We start from the raw sequence: 20,065 nt of genomic DNA on the forward strand, positions 1-20,065 counted from the left end.
AGCCTTGCACGCTTCCCACCACGAAGCTGTTCCCTCACCACAATGTTTCAAGGATTCAGCCGCCCTTATTCTAACAATAAAATAACTTCAGTAATCAGGCCAGCAGGACTCATTCATCTATGCCATGATCAAAGTACGGAGGTATAATCCAATATCCCCTCGGCTGCACTGAGTCATCTATTATAGACCTGGATACTGGAATATCCCTAAAATAGCTGGGGCAACCTGTCCTGTGACAGGCCCTTCACTATTTAATTATAGCCCTGCCAAACCCTTAGCTGTTTTTGCAGCGATGCTGAGCCTCCAGGCCAAGCCTCCAGAATAAAGGAGCTGCTTTGCTATTCAAAGGGGACCAAAGGCAGCACCGCTGCGACCCAGCACGGAGAGATGCCAAACAAAAACCTTTTTAAAAATAAAATGGAAGGGGGCAGATTCAGAAGAAGGATCAGAAAGCAGACAAGCAATGAAGAGTCAATGCAGAGCACTAAAAATGTGTTGCTAGAAGAAAAGCGTTTTGCGTCTATTTACTAGCCCCCTGTGCTCCCACGCTTCATCTCGACACGAGCGCTGACGTAACCCTCGGCAGCACAGCGCAGGCACTAAACCCAACAGGGCTACGTGTTCCTGTGAATACGGCCATAACCTTCACCGACAGCATGAAAACCCAGGTCGCTGGTTTCAAGCCCCAGCACTGAGACGGGTGCTTCAATGGCCTAACAAGTGCTAGGGGTCACCGTACAGGCAGAGGCTGTGGAGAGGGGTTATTTCTCACCCAGCATCACTGTGGGACTCCCGGCTCCTGTCCACTGGGACGCTGCTGCCACCTCTATCGAGGGCATGGAGCGGGGGCTGCACCACCGCCCCTGGGTTTTGTGTGTGCATGCCATCCTGGAGAGCCCTCCTTGCTAACCCTCCATGCCACACCCCAAACAAGCCCACCCGCACAGCTCCTGCCCCGGGCGCAGATGGGTCCAGCGACCGGCACCAGGCAGCCAGTGCTGAGAGTAGATGCGAAGTGAGAGGATACAAAAATAAACACCAAACAGCTGGCGTGTTCGTCATGTGCTGAGCAGGCTGCCTTGTGCAGGGCAGCTTTATGTAACCAGGAATTAAAGCTCACGATGCACACCGCTGGCAAAGGCAGCATTAACTGCCCAGACCCCAGCCGCTGAATGCCCGACTGCAAAAGCACAAGTCTTGGTAAGTTTTTAGTTGTATCCCCTAAACGGAACCTTCCCACCTCTTCAAAGGTTCAGGTCACATTAAGAGAGGTGTCTTTGACATCAATTGATTCCCTTCCTATAAAGTCTGGAAACCATCAGTAAAAAGTAGGAGACGAGGAGGAGGGCTGAGGCAGTCAGAGCCCTGGGCACACAGTCACCATGCAGCATGTAAGGGAGAAACCTTTCCCTGCCTTCCCCCACCAGGCAAACATCTTGGCTCCACAGCACCTCTCCCTCCGAGCCTCCCCACGCCGCTCTTCTGCCGGGGACCACCCGGCACTGCTTCCCACTCACCTGCAAGGGAGACTTCTTAGCTTGAATTATGCAAAGGACAAACTTTTGCTAGCAAAAGGGACAGCCAGAGGATACCCATCTTCTTCTAGCTATTCCCAACAGCACAAGGTCACTGCCACTGGAGGGGTAATTGCTTTCCTTGCACAGGCGAGCGCAGAGTACAGCCATGTGCAAGGACAGGGCAAGCGGTGGCAGCTATCAGCCGGGCAGGACACGGCCCCATTCACTGCTGGCTCTCACAGCCACATGAATTCGAGCAATGCCAACCTCCTGGCTGACAACCACAACCTCAGCCAGCAGCAACACTCAGTCATGCCCGTAACTGCATGAGCGAGCCCTGCAGGGCTGGGCGACCCCTTAAGCAAGTGATGGAGCAGAAACCAGACACCACCTTGGACCTCCCTGGATGGCCCTCCTGAAAAACAGCACCAGCAGTAGGAAGTGTCTCAATGCCACCCTATATACGACCCTTTATTCAGCTATTCCCCTCCAGCCCATGCTTGCAAGCACCTGAATCAAGGGGCTCAGGTCACAAACCATGCAGGATTCATCTCTGCTTCCAAGCCTGGGCACCAGGGCATCCTGCTGCATCCCCCTGCATCCCGCACCCGGGAGTGTGGCTCCACCAGAGCCCGCAGCACCTCCGGCCCCAGTGTGGGCTCACTTCACACAATTACTGTGCTCACAGCTCCAGAAACACCCACTTCTGCCTCCACTCAGGAGACAGGTATTTTTTGCACATTTCAGAAAACTCAACAGATGGACAAAGTCTCCCCAGATTATTTCTGCCTTCAGGGCAGAAATCACAAGCAGGAACTGCACTGCAGAGGAGTAACCCTTCACAATGTGATGAGTATCCTCCCAAAAATGCAGACTTGGAGGTCAGCCTTTCAGCTAAACTACTATTTCCCAGGCGAGGAGTGGGGATGGCTTGAGAAACCACCCATATTTGTTAGTGACTTGCAGGTGATAAGCACACCGAGGGCTGCTCCTGCTCTGCTCCGCTCTCCTCCAGCCCTCCTACTCCTATCACCATCTTTCATTTTGGGAAGAGGTGCGGGAAAAAGCAGGTGAGGCAGAGGCGAGGATCAGCAAAGCAGCAGAAGCCTCTGGGATGGAGGACTCGCCCCTCATCCCACCCCAATGCTGAGACCCAGCTTCCCCCTCCTGGGGCAAGAGCCCCAGGGACGCCCGAGCATGGGGGCTCCCAGACCCCAGGCATGGGCTTTTGCCTTCCTTTAAAATCTGCGTGTCCCAAGTGAGGTGCCAGGCATGGCGGTGGCCCTGGTCCCCGCAGGGGCCGATGTGCCAGCTCCCAGGGCTTGGGCCAGCATCTGTGCCAGCAGGTCGACCTCGCCAGAAAGGGAGGCAGCGGGGCCGGGGCTGAGCCCGGGGAGGAGAAAGGAAGGCGCCCGACACAAAAGGAAGGAAAATAAAGCTGTGTGAAAGAGAACTGACAAAGAAAATAAACCCATGAAAGAACCCACCCTCCCCAAGCCCCCGGAAACGAGGAGGAGGAGGAGGAAACCATATGCACATATGCAGGACGCAGCTTTCCCAAATAATCGCCTCCAGATCCGTGGCCCCACCGCCCTGCCAGCGGATGGGGGACAGAGGTGGAGCCCCCCACCTGCAGCCAAGAGCCAGGCAGGATTAGGGGGTCACCGATCCCCGCACGCTGCAGGCGGGGGGCATGGCTGGCTCAGCGGGGAGGGCCGTCCTGGGCAGCCCCCTCCTCCCCAGCCCAATTAGGAGGAGAAAGGCCACCCGCTTGGAGCACCAGTGAATGGGCAGCCGAGGGGGTCCCTCCTGTAATGAGGCACTCTGGCAGCCCCACAAAGGCAGCCCTCGCATTGCGAACGGCCAGAGCCACTCAGGGCTGGTCACCCGGCGGCACGGGCAGGCAGGCACAAAGCACCTATTTTGCAGGGTGTTTTTGGTCCCCCACTCACCCTGCTGCTCCTCATCCCGATGTGTGGGACCCAGCCTTCCATCGGTCCTTCCAGGGACCCTAAAAAGGGCAGCCCTTCTCCCTGCCATTGCACAGGCTTCGTGGCCATCACCCATCGGGCTTCTCAGCACCCAAAGGGAGCTTGCTTGCTGTCCCCCTCCCATGCAAATAAGCTCCCCTGTCTGTGTCAGGCATGGCTGGAAGGGGCCTCCAGACACAGCCCACACCATGCACGCTCTGCCCATGGCTTACAAAAGACCTGCCCAGTTCAAGGAAATACCAGTCCTCCCCAGGCCAGAAGAAAAATCCCAAGAACACAAAGGAGAGCATTTTGCCAAAGCAATGTTTGCACAAGTCACTTAGTTTCTCATTTTTCCTTGAGGGTGTTCAATATTGCTTGTTTTCTGCTCCGTCAGAAACAAATTTTCTTGAGAATGTGCTTTTTCTGTGACAGCAGGTGGCAGATATTTTCAGAAAACTGAAGGCTGATCGCATCCCTGACAGGGGGACACCTTCCAAGGGGTGTTGATGAGATCCTTTGTGGGTGGTGGGCAGGGGTGGGCAGCGAAAGCCTTCCTGGAGAGAGGCTGCCGCCTTCCCGAGGGAGGCACGCTGCCTCTCCGCCAGCCTGATGCTTCGTGCAAAGGTCAGGGCTAAATCATACCCAACTTGCAGGGGAGCCTAGATTGGCTGTCTGCTGGGTTTCCACATTCGAAAGCCACCCTGAGTCAGAGAGCTTGCCACAGATGAAGAGCCACTGCTTCTAAAGAGGAGCTGCAGGCAGGCAGGCAGCATGGCAGCGTGGGCAGAGGAGACACGTTGGCACCAGCCCCAGGCTGGGGCATTGCACCACGGGCTACGCAGCCATCCTCCGGGCCAGGAGAGCCTCATCCAAGCAGGGGACCCAGCACCCGGGCCGGGAAGGGGTTACCAGAGGTACCGGCAGCTGGGTGGGAGGCATCAGATACAGGGCACGAGGGTCCCAAGATTTCTGAAGAGTCCAGGGCAGCGTGAGGCCACACCAGGTACTGGGACGTCGGCCCCATGACACGGCCGTGCCACGAAGCGAGGGCCAAAATGCTTGGGCATCAGTCCCCAGCCAGGCGCCCTGAGATTTGAAATCTCTTTATTTCCTCAGTGCCCAGGAAAACATGCAGCCTCTCTGCAGCATGGCTGATAAGGGCTTCTCCCGGGGCTGCCATCGTCAGGGAAAGCAAGGAGAAATCCAATTCCTGGGACTTTTGCTGTCCCAGTGCTCCCACTCTCCCACGCACAGCCTCCACCTGGGGAGTCACGGGGCTGGGCTGGCATGGCCCCAGCTCTGCCCTGCACCCCAGGAACACCCAGTCTTGCTGGAAGGAAATGGGGGAAGTTTACTCAGACTGCGGTGGCGTGGGCTCAGAGGCCAAAAGGGATGGAAAAGTCATGATGCCAGCTGACATCAATGGAAAAAAGCCTTGGCTTTCCAGCCTGAGCCCGGCAGGCAGGTGCAGCAGGCTCTCTGCTGAGCTGGAGGGCTCCAGCCCTGCCCAGTCCTCCTTTAACGAGGCTCTGCACCCTGAGGACACTGGGGTGCATCCAGTCCTGGGAGCCAGGTAGTTTAACGCAGCATGTTGGACCCATCCAGAGCTACGCAATCACCCAGTGGGCATTAACACAGGGACACCTCATGCCAGGCACCCCTGGTCAAGCTGATGCCCTAAGGATATCAGTGCTTACCTGCCTGCTGATCCTAGAAACACTTGCACTGCCTATGAGCTGTGCAGGGGCTCGAGCGCCAACAACACGGAGCTCTGGGGGTCCCAAGACAAGACCCCAGCTCCCACCAGAGCCATGTGCACTGCACCCACCCTCCCCTCTCACCAGCCAAAATGGGGCTCGCGCAGTAAGGGGGGACACCTTTGCAGCAGGATGCAGCAGGCACACCAGGACACGGAGCCAGGGCGTGCCGCAGGAGAGCTGAAGTTTTTCCATGGCAATAAAGCAGCGCTGTCCACTCGCCTCCGTTTCCGTACCCTGCCCAGCCACACCACCCACGGCCGCCCCTGTGCATGGGCTGAGCTTCCTCCACTTACACCCAGCTACAGCCTTCACAGGCGTTCGTGTACGAGATGCGCAAGACTGGAGCACTTCAGCGGCCAGAAAGCAGGGCTGGGAGCATCCTACCCCCATCGCTTCTTCCTTCAGACCTTCTGGAATCTGACGAGCCCACGCACTGCCTGGCTGGTACCCACAGTCTGGGTACACGCAGCTTTGCCAAATCCTGGCAGTGTTTTTTTTTGGTTTTTTGGGGGTTTTTTTGGTTTTTTTTTTTTTTTTTTTGCTAAGAGCTTCACTAAGCAGCCTGTGAACTGACTTAACAAGTATGGCAGAAATATGCCACTGTTTCAGACGAGAACTTTTGTGGCACTTGGGAAGGTTATTTATAGCCTTGAGCAAGCAATCCCAGGCTAAATCACACTGCAGCTTTGCTCCGGGCTGAGCAGCCCTGACAGCGCACACCGTACTCCGGAGCTGCCAGTACAAACAGCCCCCAAATAAAGCTGCCAAGTCTCTCCCAGGCAGCTAAAGAGGTGCAGAGCTTCCCACAACCTGTCTCTGGCTTCCCAGCCCTCTGGGAAAGGGAACCTCACTGGGAAGGGAGCCTGAAGCAGAGGAGGGGAACTGAAGACCCTGATCGGAGCTGCCTGCAACTCAACTCCCTTCAAATGTTTTTATGTATGGCCCCTACATACACAAAAATATACACAAGAGTGGAAACACACATGCATTTGCTGCTTAGTGTTCACCTGAGGCTATAATCCTGTTCCTGATAAAGTGATTATCTTTGCAGCAACCAGCAGGCGCTGGCAGCCTCGGGAAGGTGGCGGCAGGCAAGCTGGAGGGGTTCATAGGAAGGGACATACTGGATCAGGCTAAAGTCTCCTTCAAGTCCCATTTCCAAACATAGACAGCAGCAGATGCTGCGTTCAACTTCAGTTTCCCACACAAAAGCAGAGAAAAGTACTGACAAACATGAGAGAAAACGCCTGGTTGCCAAGGTCCCTTAAGGGGAGAAAAAAAACCCCAAAAAACAACCCACTACCCAAACCCAAAAATACCACCTGCTGCCCAGAACAACAGCAATCCTCCCAAACCTCCAGTCCCGCATTTATCTGCAGACAGGTCTGATATCAGGAAAGCCAGGTCTCAGCACATGTCTTGTCCCAGCCCACGGCAGTCCCGGACTGCAGGCGGTGGGTCTGCCCAAGGACCAAGGTTTGCTGGGACAGGCCTTTCTCCCCTCGCCTGCAGATGGGGGAGCAGCAGAGAGGGTTCTTGCACCCACCTCCCCCCTTCATTGGGAACCACGCACATTAGGGCACTGTAAATGGATTAACAAGCCTCAGGACTGAAGAATTAACAGCGGTTTCCAAATAATGGGTATTTGGTAGGTGGGATCTTGTTCTGGACCACAGGATCTCCAGGGCAGCAGGAGAACCCAGCCCAGCAAGCTCCTGAGAGCAGCTCTAATGACAGGGACCAGTAACGGCTTCCCTGTGCAAACCCAGCAGCAAACCCAGCAGCACCCAGCACCCCTGCACTCGAATGGATGGGGGCATCCAGCAGTCCAATGACAGGCTCCACCACCCCATTTAATTTCCTCTACATGCTGATCTCTCTGGAGGCGTTGGAGTAGCCTGAGTCATGATTTCTGAATGTGCAGAACTGCTGGTGTTGCACAAGCTGGCCCTTGGGTTTTGTCCTGCGGCACCAAGGCTTTGGGAAGATAAGAAGTATGCTCACATCCCCCTCCTCCTCGCCCCAACCAGAGGAGAAGTGCTGGGCGGAGAGGTGGAGGAGGACAGAAGGAGTCTTTACTCTCTACATACCCATTTATTTAACCAGGAAACCATTGCACAAGTGGGAATTTACGCCTGCTCCCCTATGCCACACTGCAGCTCCCAGCTCTTTCAGCCGAACGCTTCAGCTAACTCAAGAGGCCAGGCTTTTTATTTTATTCAACAATTCAGATCACAAGACGCAGAAGAAAGCAAACGCCCTGCCTTCCCTTGGAGCCAGCTCCCCCGATTCCCAGCAGCCTGGCCGAGGCACCTCAGGGACACAGAGGGGTTTGATGCCAAGAGGGGTGGCCAATGAAAACAATCCAAAAGTGTGAAATGTATTACTATTCCTAAGAAGATGGAGTAGGATTTTCCAACTATTGGATTTATCTCCAGAAAATGGATTAACATAATCCTTAGAGGACGCTTCACTCAGACTCAGTGTCCCCATGCCAGAGCATATGGCTGCAAGTAGCTTCAGTGGGGATGAGCAACACAAGTCTCCTGATGGCATCGCATGTGACAGCACTGCTTGCTTCAGAGCGAGTCCATCACTCTGTGCTTGAAATGGGCCCAAATCCTGACTGCTCACGGCCACCTACCCTGGGACTCCCTCAGGAAAGAAGCAAGGGGAACATCAGCATGGATGCCAGCACCTACTGATGAACCAAAACCCACATTACATCCACTGCATGTGCCATTTAAGGACAGCAGCAGACAGCATAGGTCTGAGTGTAAAAATAAAATTTAAAATTAAAGCAATAAAACAGCACATACCGACTCAGGCCTGTGTTACCCCCCTGCAGTGAGCCCCAAGCAAGCTCGTCAGGAATCCCAGGCTGCCAGAGCAGAGACCGCTGATCCAGCTGCTGCGGGCTGTAACACCGGGATCCCCGCCACCCGTGCTATCAGCAATCCCAGGAGGCTTTTAGGAGACAGACACATGAGTCCTGGCACCCCAGCCGAGCATTTTTCTTCTTTAATCTTCCCCCAAAGTTCTGCTCTAAATCAGAGTTCCTCATTTCTGTGACTTGCGCTGGGTGCCTGGCCGAAACGAGCCATGCGGTTTTAAGCGCTCAGGATTCTTGGGGATAAAAGGAACTAAAGGAGTGTAAGCATTTAATTAATCTCCAGCAATCTAATAAAAGGATGGAGTAATTGCCTAAGCCATCTGCATTCTGCATCTGGCATCAGGAGCTGCTGGAGAAACCCACAAATTCGGAAGCTGGGTTTTGTACAGATTGCGCTTGGCGTTAACGCGTGCCACAGGATACAAAATAAGAGAAAGAGGATCTAACAAAGGCTAATACGCACCACCCCATTAACGCAGCCAGACCAGCAGCATGGAAAAGAGATGAGCCATGAGCAGACTGAGGGGCAACTGAAGCCCCATCCCACTCCTCCTCTCCCAAGCTGGGCCACCCAAACCTGGCATGGAAGAAGCACAGCACGTACACCCGGGCACACAGGATTTAGAAGGGGAGATGCTTTGCAGCCTCCCCACAGGTGAGGGGCGGGCAGGTGCTGGCAGTAAAACAGCAACTGGCTCCAATAATCCAGGAGCTAAAGGCTGCAAAGCTGGGTTTGTACAGTCTTTTCCAGGAAAAAGTTGCAAAGCAGGTTTAAGTTTGCTCCATAAACAACTCCTCTGCTCTTTTGCTCTCTGCAGCATGGTGCCCGCCGTCAGGCAGGCGATGGCCTCTGCAGAGGAACCCTCTCAGACGTGAGAAGAGGGGGAAATAACACAACTTTGGCACCCTGCAAGGAGCTGCAGCCTTGCCCCCGGGGTACTGCACAGGATTAGACGCCAAAGCTGCGATTCTTCCCCTGCCAGCACCTGCGCTCCAAGGACAAGGGTGTGCGACAGATGCCTCCCGCCCTGCCACTCAAAATCTGTTTTACACCAGGTTTTTTCCAAGTCAACCTCACTCGGAGTATCTCATCAGCATGACAACCGCATCCCCCAGGAACAGCAAAGGGGGCAGGGTTTTATGTCTCCCTTTTTCAAATTTCATGGCCAGCTACTTCCTGGTGTACTGCTGGCCAGCGCTACCTGCTCAGGGCTGGGCAACGCGGACGGGCAGCTCAGCTTTTTCCCAGCCTGCTGAGAGAGCGCAAGCACTCAGGCTGTGGGAAGCCACAGCCTAAGTGAAGTAAGAGACTGAGAAGTCCCAACAGAAAAAAAAAAAAAAATAGTGCTTCCTGCCAAATCCACTCGCAAGAATGGTTTATATACATAGGGAGAAATAGCAAGCTTTTATTTCGGGCAGGCGGCCCTGACCTCTTGCACTGCACCGCAAATGGCATGCAGTTCCTCCGTCTGCTTACACGATGAGTTTATCCCCTTAGAGGAGCACCAGGGTACAAGGCACCCTGCAGGACACCATCACACCAGCACTCCAGCATTACCCACAGCGCTGGAAACACAGAGCAAAGCCCGAGCCCCCTGCTCTTTCCCGGGAAGATGCACACAGCCCCTGGCTCTCCTGGGCCAACATCCCCAAGCGACACCGCGCCGAGCCAAGGAGGGATGCAGGGCCAAGGAGGGAAAGCAGCAGCGTGACCCCGCTCCGGCTTGACCCATCCAGCCAGCTTCAACATCCTTACGGGAGTGGTGGGAAGCCTCACCCAACTCTTTGCAGCTGAGTTTGGGGGAGAGCAGGCAATGCCAACGGGGTAAGCGGAGAAAACCCGAGGCTAAGCGAAAAGAGAGATGGAAAACAGGGCATCCCGGGGGGTCGGAGTGCGAGCGCTGGGCAGGGACCCCCGCGGACCGCCTCCGCGCCCGCGTCCCACCTTGGCCTCGAAGCAGATGCCGTGCTGGAAGGCGTCCTCGTTGTGCAGGGGGATGCGGAGGTCGTGCCGGTCATCCACCAGGTTGTACTTGGACTTGGCGGGCATGGCGGCCCCGCGGCGGCCGGGCTGCCCCTGCAGCGCGCCCGGCGCCGCCGCCGCGGAACCTCCGCCCCTCGCCGCCGGCCGGCCCCGGGGCGGGGACGCGCCGCCGCGGAGCGGGGAGGAAGGGCGGGGAGGGAGGGGAGGGGGGTCGCGGAGCGTGGGTCTCCGCACCCCTCCTCTTCCAGCGGGGAGGGAGGGGCAGGGAAGCGTTAAAAAATGAGGACCCGAAAGGGGCGCCGGGGAAGGCACCGCTGACATCTAGTGCGCGGCGCCGGCTCTGCACCCCAGCCCCGCCAAAGTTTAAAAAAAAAACAAAAACGAGGGGGGGGAAAGCCTCGCAAGTGGGCCCGGGGGGGGGGGGCGGGGGTGCGCTGAGATTGGGGAGCGCCGTGCCGCCTCCCCGGCGCACACACGGCGAGCCCTCGGCTGGGAGCGGGGCCCCGAGAAAGGCATCCCTCCTCGGTGGGAGAGCCTGGGCTGCTACACACGCTCAGGCCAACGAACTCTGTATCAAAGTCTTTATATCAACACCGGGCGTGATGGAAATCAAGTGAGCTGGAGGTGAAACATCTCATCTTGTGCGTAATGAAAGGCTGGTCCTTGTGACCAGACCCTACTGTGCCCTACCTTATAAAAGCCCTGAAAGCTGTGAATGTGCTCCCCCACCCACTGAAAGCACCCCAGAGTTGCTTTCCAGATGTGCAGGGACCCGCTCATGTAGCTCTGACTGCAAGTCCAGGCTGTTTCACCCCTTATCCCCACGTGTGTGGCACACCCTCAGGTAGGGCTCCATCCCTCTGTGTTTTAACACCCACAGATGCTGCATGACAGCTGTGAAGCTCATCTCACTGCAGCACGGCTGAAGAGCTCACACCGGCCCTCACACACGCTGGAGGCACCACTTGGGACAAGCCTTTCCCAGGGCAGACATGTCTCCCCACTCCACAGGAGACCCACAGTTCCCAAAGCCCTTGCCTTCATCTGCTTGCATGTTTCCCTCACGTGCCTCAGGTTTCTAAATGACTGCAATGCAAACAGCGGTGCTGGCTGTTGACCCTTCCCTGGGCATAACAGATTCAGGGCCATCGATTTTTCAGACTGAATCAATGTGGTGAAAGTTCCTTTGAGTTTATAATGTAGTTCAAAGCCATCCACAGTTGCAGCATTTCAGTCACATCTGAAAAATTGTTTCCCCTCAAAGTGGAGTGTGCTTTCCACCATCCCCAGAGGCTCAGATAACAGGCTGGGCACAGACAATTACACGACAAGCTGAGAAATCCCTGTGCTCAGTCATGCCCATGAGAGGTGTATGGGAATGGCTGCTCTGCTGCCAGCTTCCCCGCACCAGGCTTGGGGGGGAAATCACAGAGCTGTCAGCACTTGGACAAGTGAATCAAGGGACAATTTCCCACTGAAGGCAAGATGCCAGCAAGCCCTAGGCTCTTGAAAACCTTTACTCCTTCTTTTGGAAGGGGGCAGGGGATCATTGCTGTGCATTGCTGTGCAATGCTGTGCATTGCTGTGGTGACTGCACTTGCAGAGATCCCTGGGCAAAAGAGGTGCAGAGAACTGAACACCCACCAGGCACTCGAGCTCACTTAAGTCTGGGACAGGCAGAAGCTGGTGGTGGGACAGCCTTGAGCCTAGATCTGCTCTGTGGTGTTTGATGCTCTGGGTTCTTGCTGAAGGTTTCTGTTTACCTCTAGCAAAGGCTTAGGTGACAGCATTGAAGTCCCAGGTGCTGGGAATGATACAGCCACTGGAGAAGTCCCCTGGAGGTCTCTAGTCCAATGCCTGCTCCAAGCAGGGCAAGCTTCAAGATGAGAACAGCAGCTCAGGGCTGAGTCTAGGTGAGCTGCAAGTATCCCCAGGGACAGAGATCCCACAGCTTCTCTGGAGCCCTGTTCCTGTGCTAAATTTAATTAAAGCCATACAGTCTTGCCAACTGCTGGCTTTCCACAGCTAGCAAAGCCCTGTGGATTTAGTGAAGAACTGAACTCCTGTGTGGGAGGGCTTGCGAGCCTCTCTTCAGTGAATGGTGCCTTCAGGGAGGTTTTCCCCCAGGCGCAGACATGGGTGTTTGATGGGAAGCCTTCAGAGCCTGGCAAACAAACCAGCTCCTCCCAGGCAGTCCTGGTGGGCTTGCCTGGCAGCTCTGGGGATGCTCGCAGACCCTGGTGGGTGGTGGATGCCCTGGGCAGTCCATAGCCAGCTCCTCTGGCCTCTTCCACAGTCACAGTGGCTGTTCTCACTGACTGCTGCAGTGCCTAGAACCAACCTGGAGACTGCTCTTAAAATACTGGGGTTGAACCAAAGGATGAGCTTCACTCTGCAGTCACTTCTGGACTCTCAGCTTGTGAGCCTTTCACATCAGCAGCTCAGTACTGCTGTGGCATGTGAATCAGCAGCTTGGGGGGGGGGGGCAGCAGCTCTTCCTGCAACCGGTTTGTCCCAAACCCCCACCTGCCTGTTGCCCCAAGTGTGATTTGGGTGGTAGTTGCAGCATCAGGTCGTGCTCCAGACGAAGTCACATAGGCTCTGCAGGCAGTTTAGGATACCTGTGGCATCTCACATGATTCCACCTTCCTGTTATGTTACAAAAATTTACTGTGTCTCTTTTTTCTGGGATCAATGACCGACTCTCCCACCCCTTGCACCATGCCTGCCAAACCACCACCTCTTCCTGGGAGAGCCTTTCCGGGCTTTTGATCCCAGGACGTCAAGCCGAGTCCACCACCACCACAAGCAGAAGGTACAGGAGATTCCCGAAGAATAGGGAGAGAACGAAACTCTCACACTTGCGTTTGTCCTGCAAGTCCAGAACCTGTTTCCTCCCTTTCAAAATCAATCATTAGAAGCGCTGGAATTACACGTTGAAGTTGTGTAACCGGTTTGCTTGTTTTTGCAGTCCCGGCCATTCCCGCCCCGTGCGAGGACACGGTGGCTCGCCCGCGTTTGCACAACGGCCTGGGACAAAGGTCCCATGTGCCACCTGCGCAGGAGGGGACCTCACCAAAGCCGGGGACACCTATTGACGGGGATGCGGCCCGTGCAATCTTGAGCAAGCCGTAAGGACATTTTGAAGGACTCCTCCACTAACAGGAGAGTTTTGAACAGCCTCCGAGGTGCACGGAGGAGGGGGGAGCGGGGCAGCCCCGCCAGCCGCGGCCGTGCCGGGGGAAGGCGGCTCGGTCCCGCTCCCGCTCCCGCTCCCCCCCGGGCGCTCGGGGGTCTTGCCCAGCCCTCTCCCGGCGCAGGCTGCAGCTGCTCGCTGCCGACCGCGGGTTGTGGATTTATAAAACTGGCCTGCCATCTCCTGGGAAGGCCGTGAAATGCAGCCCAGAAAGCCCAGCCCGGGCCGGGGAGGCGGTCTCCTCGCCCCGCCGTGCCCCAGCTCCCCTCCGCTGCGACCCAGGGCTTTCGGGGGCTTCTGCCCTTGCTCCTGCCCCAGCACCCCAGGGAAACCTGTCCCGCGCCCCACCTAAGATCCGCAGACCCCCCTTTTTCACCCTATCAAGTTGAGAAGATGTTCTCGCAACGCTTGTGTGAAAGCCAGACAAAAAAGCATGTCACCATGTGCCCGCTGCGGAGACCCCTCCAGACAGGGCCAGCAGCAGAGCCCCGGGGCTCCACTACATCCTCCGGCAGCAGTGGGAGGATGCTGCTGGGGCACAGTGGGGACAGGCAGCTGTCACCCCAACTGGCAGCACACTTGTGCATTTGTCTGCACCGAGCAATGTACCCAAAAGCAAAGGACCTGAAAGAGTTGGTCAGGGGTGTTTTAAGCTTGCCCATTGTGGTTTTCAAAGCATGGCAAAGCTTTGGTAGGTTTCAGGACTGGAAAAGAGCTGATATTGTGCAAATATTTTACAAAGGCAGTTTGGCCTGCAAGTGCCAGCATGCATTGTCTAGTCTTGCCCTTAAGAAAAGAAAAAAGGCACTATGAAAATACTGCAGTATTTCCAGCAGAAAGGCATGTTTGTTACTGTAACATCCACAGCCTGTAACAGAAACCACCTGTGATCCTTTCCTGGGGAGACACGGGGAAACATAATGTTTGCAGAGCACTTTGTACATCAAACACAGTTTGAGCCAGGATGGCAAAGCTGCAACTTTCCCCACAACTCTTGTGCTGCACCACTGTGGGAGGAGAGGACAACCACCTGCAAATAAGGCAACGCAAGCACACACCACAGCCCCTGCAGGCCAGTATCCCCTTTCTCTTGCTGCTAGCACTCTCAAAGCAAGTGATTCAATATACCATGGCTTATTACTCCATAGCCATCTTTGCATGTGCTGCTTCCACAGCAACAGTGCAGCACAGTGGTTTTGGGGAAAATACACTGTGCACTGTTTGCACTGAGGAGGCCCCTCCTCCGGAGAGCAATAAAAGGGCTTTTGGCCAGGTATGCAAATATTTTTTTTACTGTACTGGATGTGGGTGGGAACGAGAAACATCACAGAGCACGGCTATGAGAGGAAATGAGCAGATGGCAGATTTTGCAGCTCTAAGCAATAAATTGTAAAGCAAATTGGCTTTTAGGCAGGCATTCAGATAGGAAAGGTAGGATCCAGCTCATATTTGGGTGCTCCAGTTTGCTTTAATGTCTTTCCATGAAATCCTACGGCAGCAAATTCTTTTAGGGTCACGGTCCTGCAACTGAAGAGTGCACTAGAGCACACACCTATGGGACATCGAGGCCCAGGTGGCACAGAGCGTCCCAAAGCTTGCTACCTGTGAACCCGTGGTGGGCTTGGGCAGGGACTCACCTTGTCCCTCCGGTCACCTGCACAGTTCCAGGGGGAAGAAATGCTAAGCAAGGCATGCAGGTCAGCACAGCAAGCAGGTGCCTTTTCTGCCTAATAAAACCTGGTGATTAACATCTAAATAGCAAGGGCTGGGAAGGAAGCAAAAAACTTCTGAAAGGGGAGGAAGGCAAGTCTGCTGGAATTAAGGTCAGGAACTTGCTGGCATTTGCTGACATTTTATTCTGATGAGCTAGCAGAGCTCATTCTCATCAGGCACACACACGTATGTATGTGTTTGTTTATTTTAGAGGTAGGACTGGAAACAATTTCAGAGCTGTTTTTAAAAACACGGTCCCATCTTTGATATCCACTGGAGTGCGGATAGACTGTTAATGGAACCACCTGAAAACCCAGATTTTGCCTTCATAGACACTTTGATTCTTTGCACCACAATTTCCTTTCAATTTGCAGTTATCCCAGGTTTTTGGAAGCTCTCCACAAACCCCAAGTCTAGAAACATTTTTGTTTCAGAAAGACAAACACATGGTGCTTCTGAAATAAATACACTCCCTGGAGCGGAGCAGGTGCCGGCTAAAATTAACATTCCTCCCTGCCAGCCTCAGCCAGCCCCACTACAGTCTGCAAGTAAGCCATAAAAGCCTGGAAAGTTTGGGGCACCAAGGGTCCCATTGCCATGGCAGGGAGCTGGTGGCAGTGGGAGCCCACCTATGTGAGCGTCCCAAGGGCTCCACGCATGGGAGCAACCCAGGGCCAGCAGCCAGAGCACTCCCACAGCAGGCTGAAGCAATGGCCACATCCACTGCACATTTCCCAGCCACACAGGAGCCATCCCATGCAATATTCATCTTGTTCTCATCTCAGTGGCCCATTAATGATAAACATGCCTAAATGATGTTTATGCAGTGTGTTCTTATAATACCATTCTTAACCATCCTCAGCATGATCAGTTGTAATAGCTGTCAGTAAACTTATCAATAAATGTGCTAACAGCTGCTCATTATAAAAGTCAGCACTTACCCCCTCAAGGTAGAGCATTTCACATCCCCACAGCAAGCATAGCATACAGCCCCAGGGCTCAGCTCCTTCCCCAGCTCCAACAGCCTCTAGGCTGTACCTGGACACAGCTGGAAAACATCTGCAGCAAGCACTAAGGACAGGACACAGCTTCCACCCACCCAAGAAATCCTACCATCCTCTATATCCAGACCACCTCACTGCAAGGTGAGTCACATCCCCTAAAATCACCACTTCTCCAGGTGCTCCCAGTGAGTGAAAGAAGCTGCCCCATGCTGCCTACCAGACCACGGAGGGAAAAAAATAATGCAAAAGTGGAAGAAGCCAACAAGTCGGCTTGTTCCTGGTGGCTGGCAGGTTCCCCTGCCCACAGGAGGCTTGGGCTGCCCACAGAAATGGGGATGGGAATTGCTGAGGGCAGATGCCCAGAGAAGGAGGGTGAGGACCTGAAGCAAGAGGGACCTGGGCTGGCAATCCCACGGCAGGACGGCAGGGAGGGCTCCGGCAGCAAGCAGCTGCTCCGGGTGTGCAACACCGCAAGGTGCTGGCTCTGCAAGCCCTTGGTCTGAAATTCATTCACAGTTTATCATGATGCTGTTCCCAAGGTAGGATCACTGCAGAAGGAAAGGTCTTGACGCTGGTTTTGTCTGGATGTAGGGGAATTTATACAGCAAGACCTCCCCTCTCTACAGGAAGAGCCCAGGGCAGCCAGGACTCCAGGCTAGCCTTGTCCCTATGATCCCAGTCCAGAGGGCACAATTTTGGCCATAGCTTTTATGTGGCACCAGAGACAAGAAGGAATCTGAAGGAATATGGCTTTTCTCAGCTTCTATTTGAAGAAGCAAGGAAGAAGAGCATCTTCTTCATTTGTGTGACAAGCAATAGCCATATTCAAATGATATGTTAATTGCTGCATCTAGCTGTCAAGCTTCTTGTAGCAATCCCTCACTTGTGGCTGATAAATAAATACAATACTTGGCATTCTTCGTTTGGGAATGCAGCTTATGATCTTCAGACATGTTATTGCTTGGTTCCCAAGTGCAAGACACCAAACTGAGGAGGAGCTGTTATCCTGGGTGCTCTCCCCTGTGAATCACTGCAGCTAATTGGAACTACCTTTGATATGTTTGTAATTTGCCAAGGCTTATTTGCTGTATAATCAGACACATGGCCCCTTCCTTTAATTGCCTTGTAAACTGCCAGAATGATTAATTCTGACACAAGCCTGTGTTTATCGGGGATTGACATGCGGTGACTTACGAGGGTGGCGAGGCGAGGGCTGGGACACCCCCGTCCAGCCCACCAGGCTGGGGCAGCATCTCTCCTGCTGGGTGCAAGTGGTTGGTCCTCACCCTTGATAAACGTGTGGGTGTGCACCCCTTTCCCCATGCAAGGGGACATGAAAACCCTACGGGTGCCCAAACCACAGCTGTGCCTGTGCAGTAGCTGTGCTGGTGGGCCGGTGCCTGCCGATGGGTGCAGCGTTCCCAGAAACAGTCCCTGTGCCCAGCCCTGCCGAGGAGAAGTCCATGGCAAATGTCTCCCTTGGCACTCATGTACATGCTCGGGGACACGTGCCGGTCCCTTCCGTCACCTGGAAAACCTCCCCCAGCTCTGCCCCTCTCCACAGCCATCTTCTCACAGCCTGTCGATAATCAATGGCCTGCAAAGGCAATATTTCACTCTCACTCCCACATATTTTACGTGCTAATGCCATAACTCTGATATATTCTCCTAAGGGATGTCTCATATTTGGTCAACTTTCTTGCCTGGAGATATATTCTTATGAAAAAACAATATATATACCAGCCCCCCAAATCCCAGTGACTGAAAATGCCCAGGGAAGAATTAAAGCAGCACAGTTAATAGCCCCGGCTGCCATCATTACGGAATTTACATCATTTCACCATGGTTGGACACTGGTGGACAGAGGGACGAGCAGCTCTGGTGGGTGCCTGGGCGCTTGGCTGCTTGCTGCCAGGACGAATGGACAGACAGGTGGAAGGAGGTGCCGGGAGCCGTATGCCCAGAGCCAGCCCGGCTGGCTCCTTGGTGGGGCGTTAGGGAGAGGGGTGGGGGATGCTCAGAGCCCCCCGTGCCCACCCACTGCCTGCTGGGGCCAGAGTGTGCCTGGTCCTCAGCGTTGCCAGTGCCACCAGAGGGAGATGGCAGGCCACCCTGGATGCGCTGGTGTCCCTGTGCTGGCACCTGCGCACGGAGGGACCAGGGCCACGGGAGACATGGAAATGCGCTGGGCATGCCAGTGGGGTGACAGCAAATGGGCAAGAGGGGCACATGGGGATGTGGCTGCAGGCTCTGTGATGGGGACAGGGGGGTGACCAAGCCTCGCAGGAGGAGCTGGGAGTTGTGATCCACAGGGAGCCATTTCCACAGCCTCAGCTCCAGGTGACACCCAGGGAAGGGTCATCTGTCCAAAAAATATGGGGCACGGGATCTGCCCTGGGCTACAAGTGAGTGCCTGGGGTTTCGCAGGACCAGGTGTGGGGGAACATTCCAGCATCCTCTGGGCACCTGAGGATGCGCTTCTCTGCAGGAGACTTTGGTGCTGGTGGAAGCACAGAGAGGTCAGTGGGAGTGTTCAGCAGGAAGAGAGCTCTTGAGATTGTCCCTCTCTTGCCTTATCTCTGTTTCAAGGACCACGTTATTTTGGAAACATGCCGTAAGTGAAAAAAGCCCGCAAAAGAAAGAAGGCAAGGTGGGTAAGAGGGTGGGTGGGGGTGCTCAGCGGGGAGGGTAGCAGCTATGCACCGGAGCCCTTGGGTCCCCCCTCAATTTTCTTTCTGCTCCTTTTGGGGCCTGATTAGGCATCAGCTGAACCCTGCTGTAGCTAGCTCAGCCCCCTCCCAACGGAGGGAGAAATTAAAGAGGACTTTGTTTCCAAACAATTGCAAATGCATGGTTTGAGAATCTGTAATTTAAACTCAAATCCTCCTTCTGTTAACAGTGATGGATGGCTTTTTCCTACTGCTTTGAGAGCCCTTGGATCCTGCACGGCAGATGCCTTCCTGATTTATGGCTTGCCTCTTCATGCCACGGGAAACAAACAGCCCAATTCTAATTACTGTGCTCTTGTTAGGATATTTCCTATATTGCTTCCATCTTATTACCAGGGCTCCCCACTCCACCTTTGTGCAGCTGACTTTTGTTTTATGGGTAACCTTGGCATGGATTCAAATAATCTCTGTCGCACTCATTTTGCTGGCACATAAGTTCATGTGCACCATAGACAGATGACATGCTAGAAATTGTACTTTTGTCTGAGTGGGTCAGTCAGCGAGGGGGTTCAAGATGTGGGGATGGGGATGATGGGGAGGAAGGACAACAGCCGATGCCAGCAGTATTTGCCCGCCTCCAACAGGCACGGGCAGAAAAGAGGGAGGGATGGATGGGGCCACACGAGGGGCTAAAAATAAATGTGCTTCTTCCTAAAGAGAATCTTGCTGGTTCAACTCTTTCCCATTCTTTTCTGTGTGAGAGTGGTTAATTCTCCTTGGGAGCCCATTCACTCAGCAGATGTTGCTTTTCTTTGTGTGATTAGCCTGAAATCAACAGAAAATAATCCTGTCCTTTAACAAATATTGGAGCACACGATTCCAGTGCTATAAGGTGCTTCAGCAGCCTGAATAGACGCTGAAATTACTGTCCGTAAGAAAAGCACACGGACATATCCATTGAATCTAGCTTTTAAAATAGCATCGCCCAACTTTACGAGCTGATGGGGGAAAAATGCCTGTTTGCAGGTGCAGAGCTGGGGCTGGCTCGGGCTCACCGGCACAAGGACAGTGACATCCTGAGTGAGTCCAGTGAGGCCACTGTGGTGGCTGGGGTGGGAGCATGGGCCGTATGAGGAGAGGCTGAGAGGTGCGTTAGCTCACCCCGGGGAAGGGGAGCCATCCAAAAAGCCTCCGCCCCTGTGCTCCCTCTTTGGCATGGGCTGCGGAGCTCGGCCCTGTGTTCATCGTCACGGCTGCTTGGCTCGTCCTGGCCACACGGCAAATGCTGCCGGCAGCGATGCTACTGGCAGAAATGCCAAACTCTGAACCCCACAGACCCCAGCGATGCCCACTGGC

The 20,065-nt window shown here is 54.5% G+C and overlaps 1 protein-coding gene across 8 annotated transcripts in view; it reads right to left on the reverse strand.

Moving 5' to 3' along the window:
* NOS1AP (nitric oxide synthase 1 adaptor protein) overlaps positions 1 to 10,283 on the reverse strand; it is a 48,119-nt gene extending 37,836 nt beyond the window's left edge. For 4 of the 8 annotated variants that reach the window (XR_012043308.1, XM_072866836.1, XM_072866834.1 and 1 more), the window contains exon 1: positions 10,089 to 10,281. Coding sequence is in view for 6 of the 8 variants with exons in the window: in XM_072866836.1 (XP_072722937.1) it covers positions 10,089 to 10,193 (105 nt within the window). In the remaining 2 variants the exon portion in view is untranslated. Of the gene's footprint in view, positions 1 to 10,088 lie in introns of all 8 variants that reach the window. The other 4 variants (XR_012043307.1, XM_072866837.1, XM_072866835.1 and 1 more) reach the window with 2 other exon arrangements.
* Positions 10,284 to 20,065: the final 9,782 nt, after the last annotated feature.

The sequence above is a fragment of the Ciconia boyciana genome, chromosome 7, assembly GCF_034638445.1.
Source record: "Ciconia boyciana chromosome 7, ASM3463844v1, whole genome shotgun sequence".
Taxonomy (NCBI): Eukaryota; Metazoa; Chordata; class Aves; order Ciconiiformes; family Ciconiidae; genus Ciconia; species Ciconia boyciana.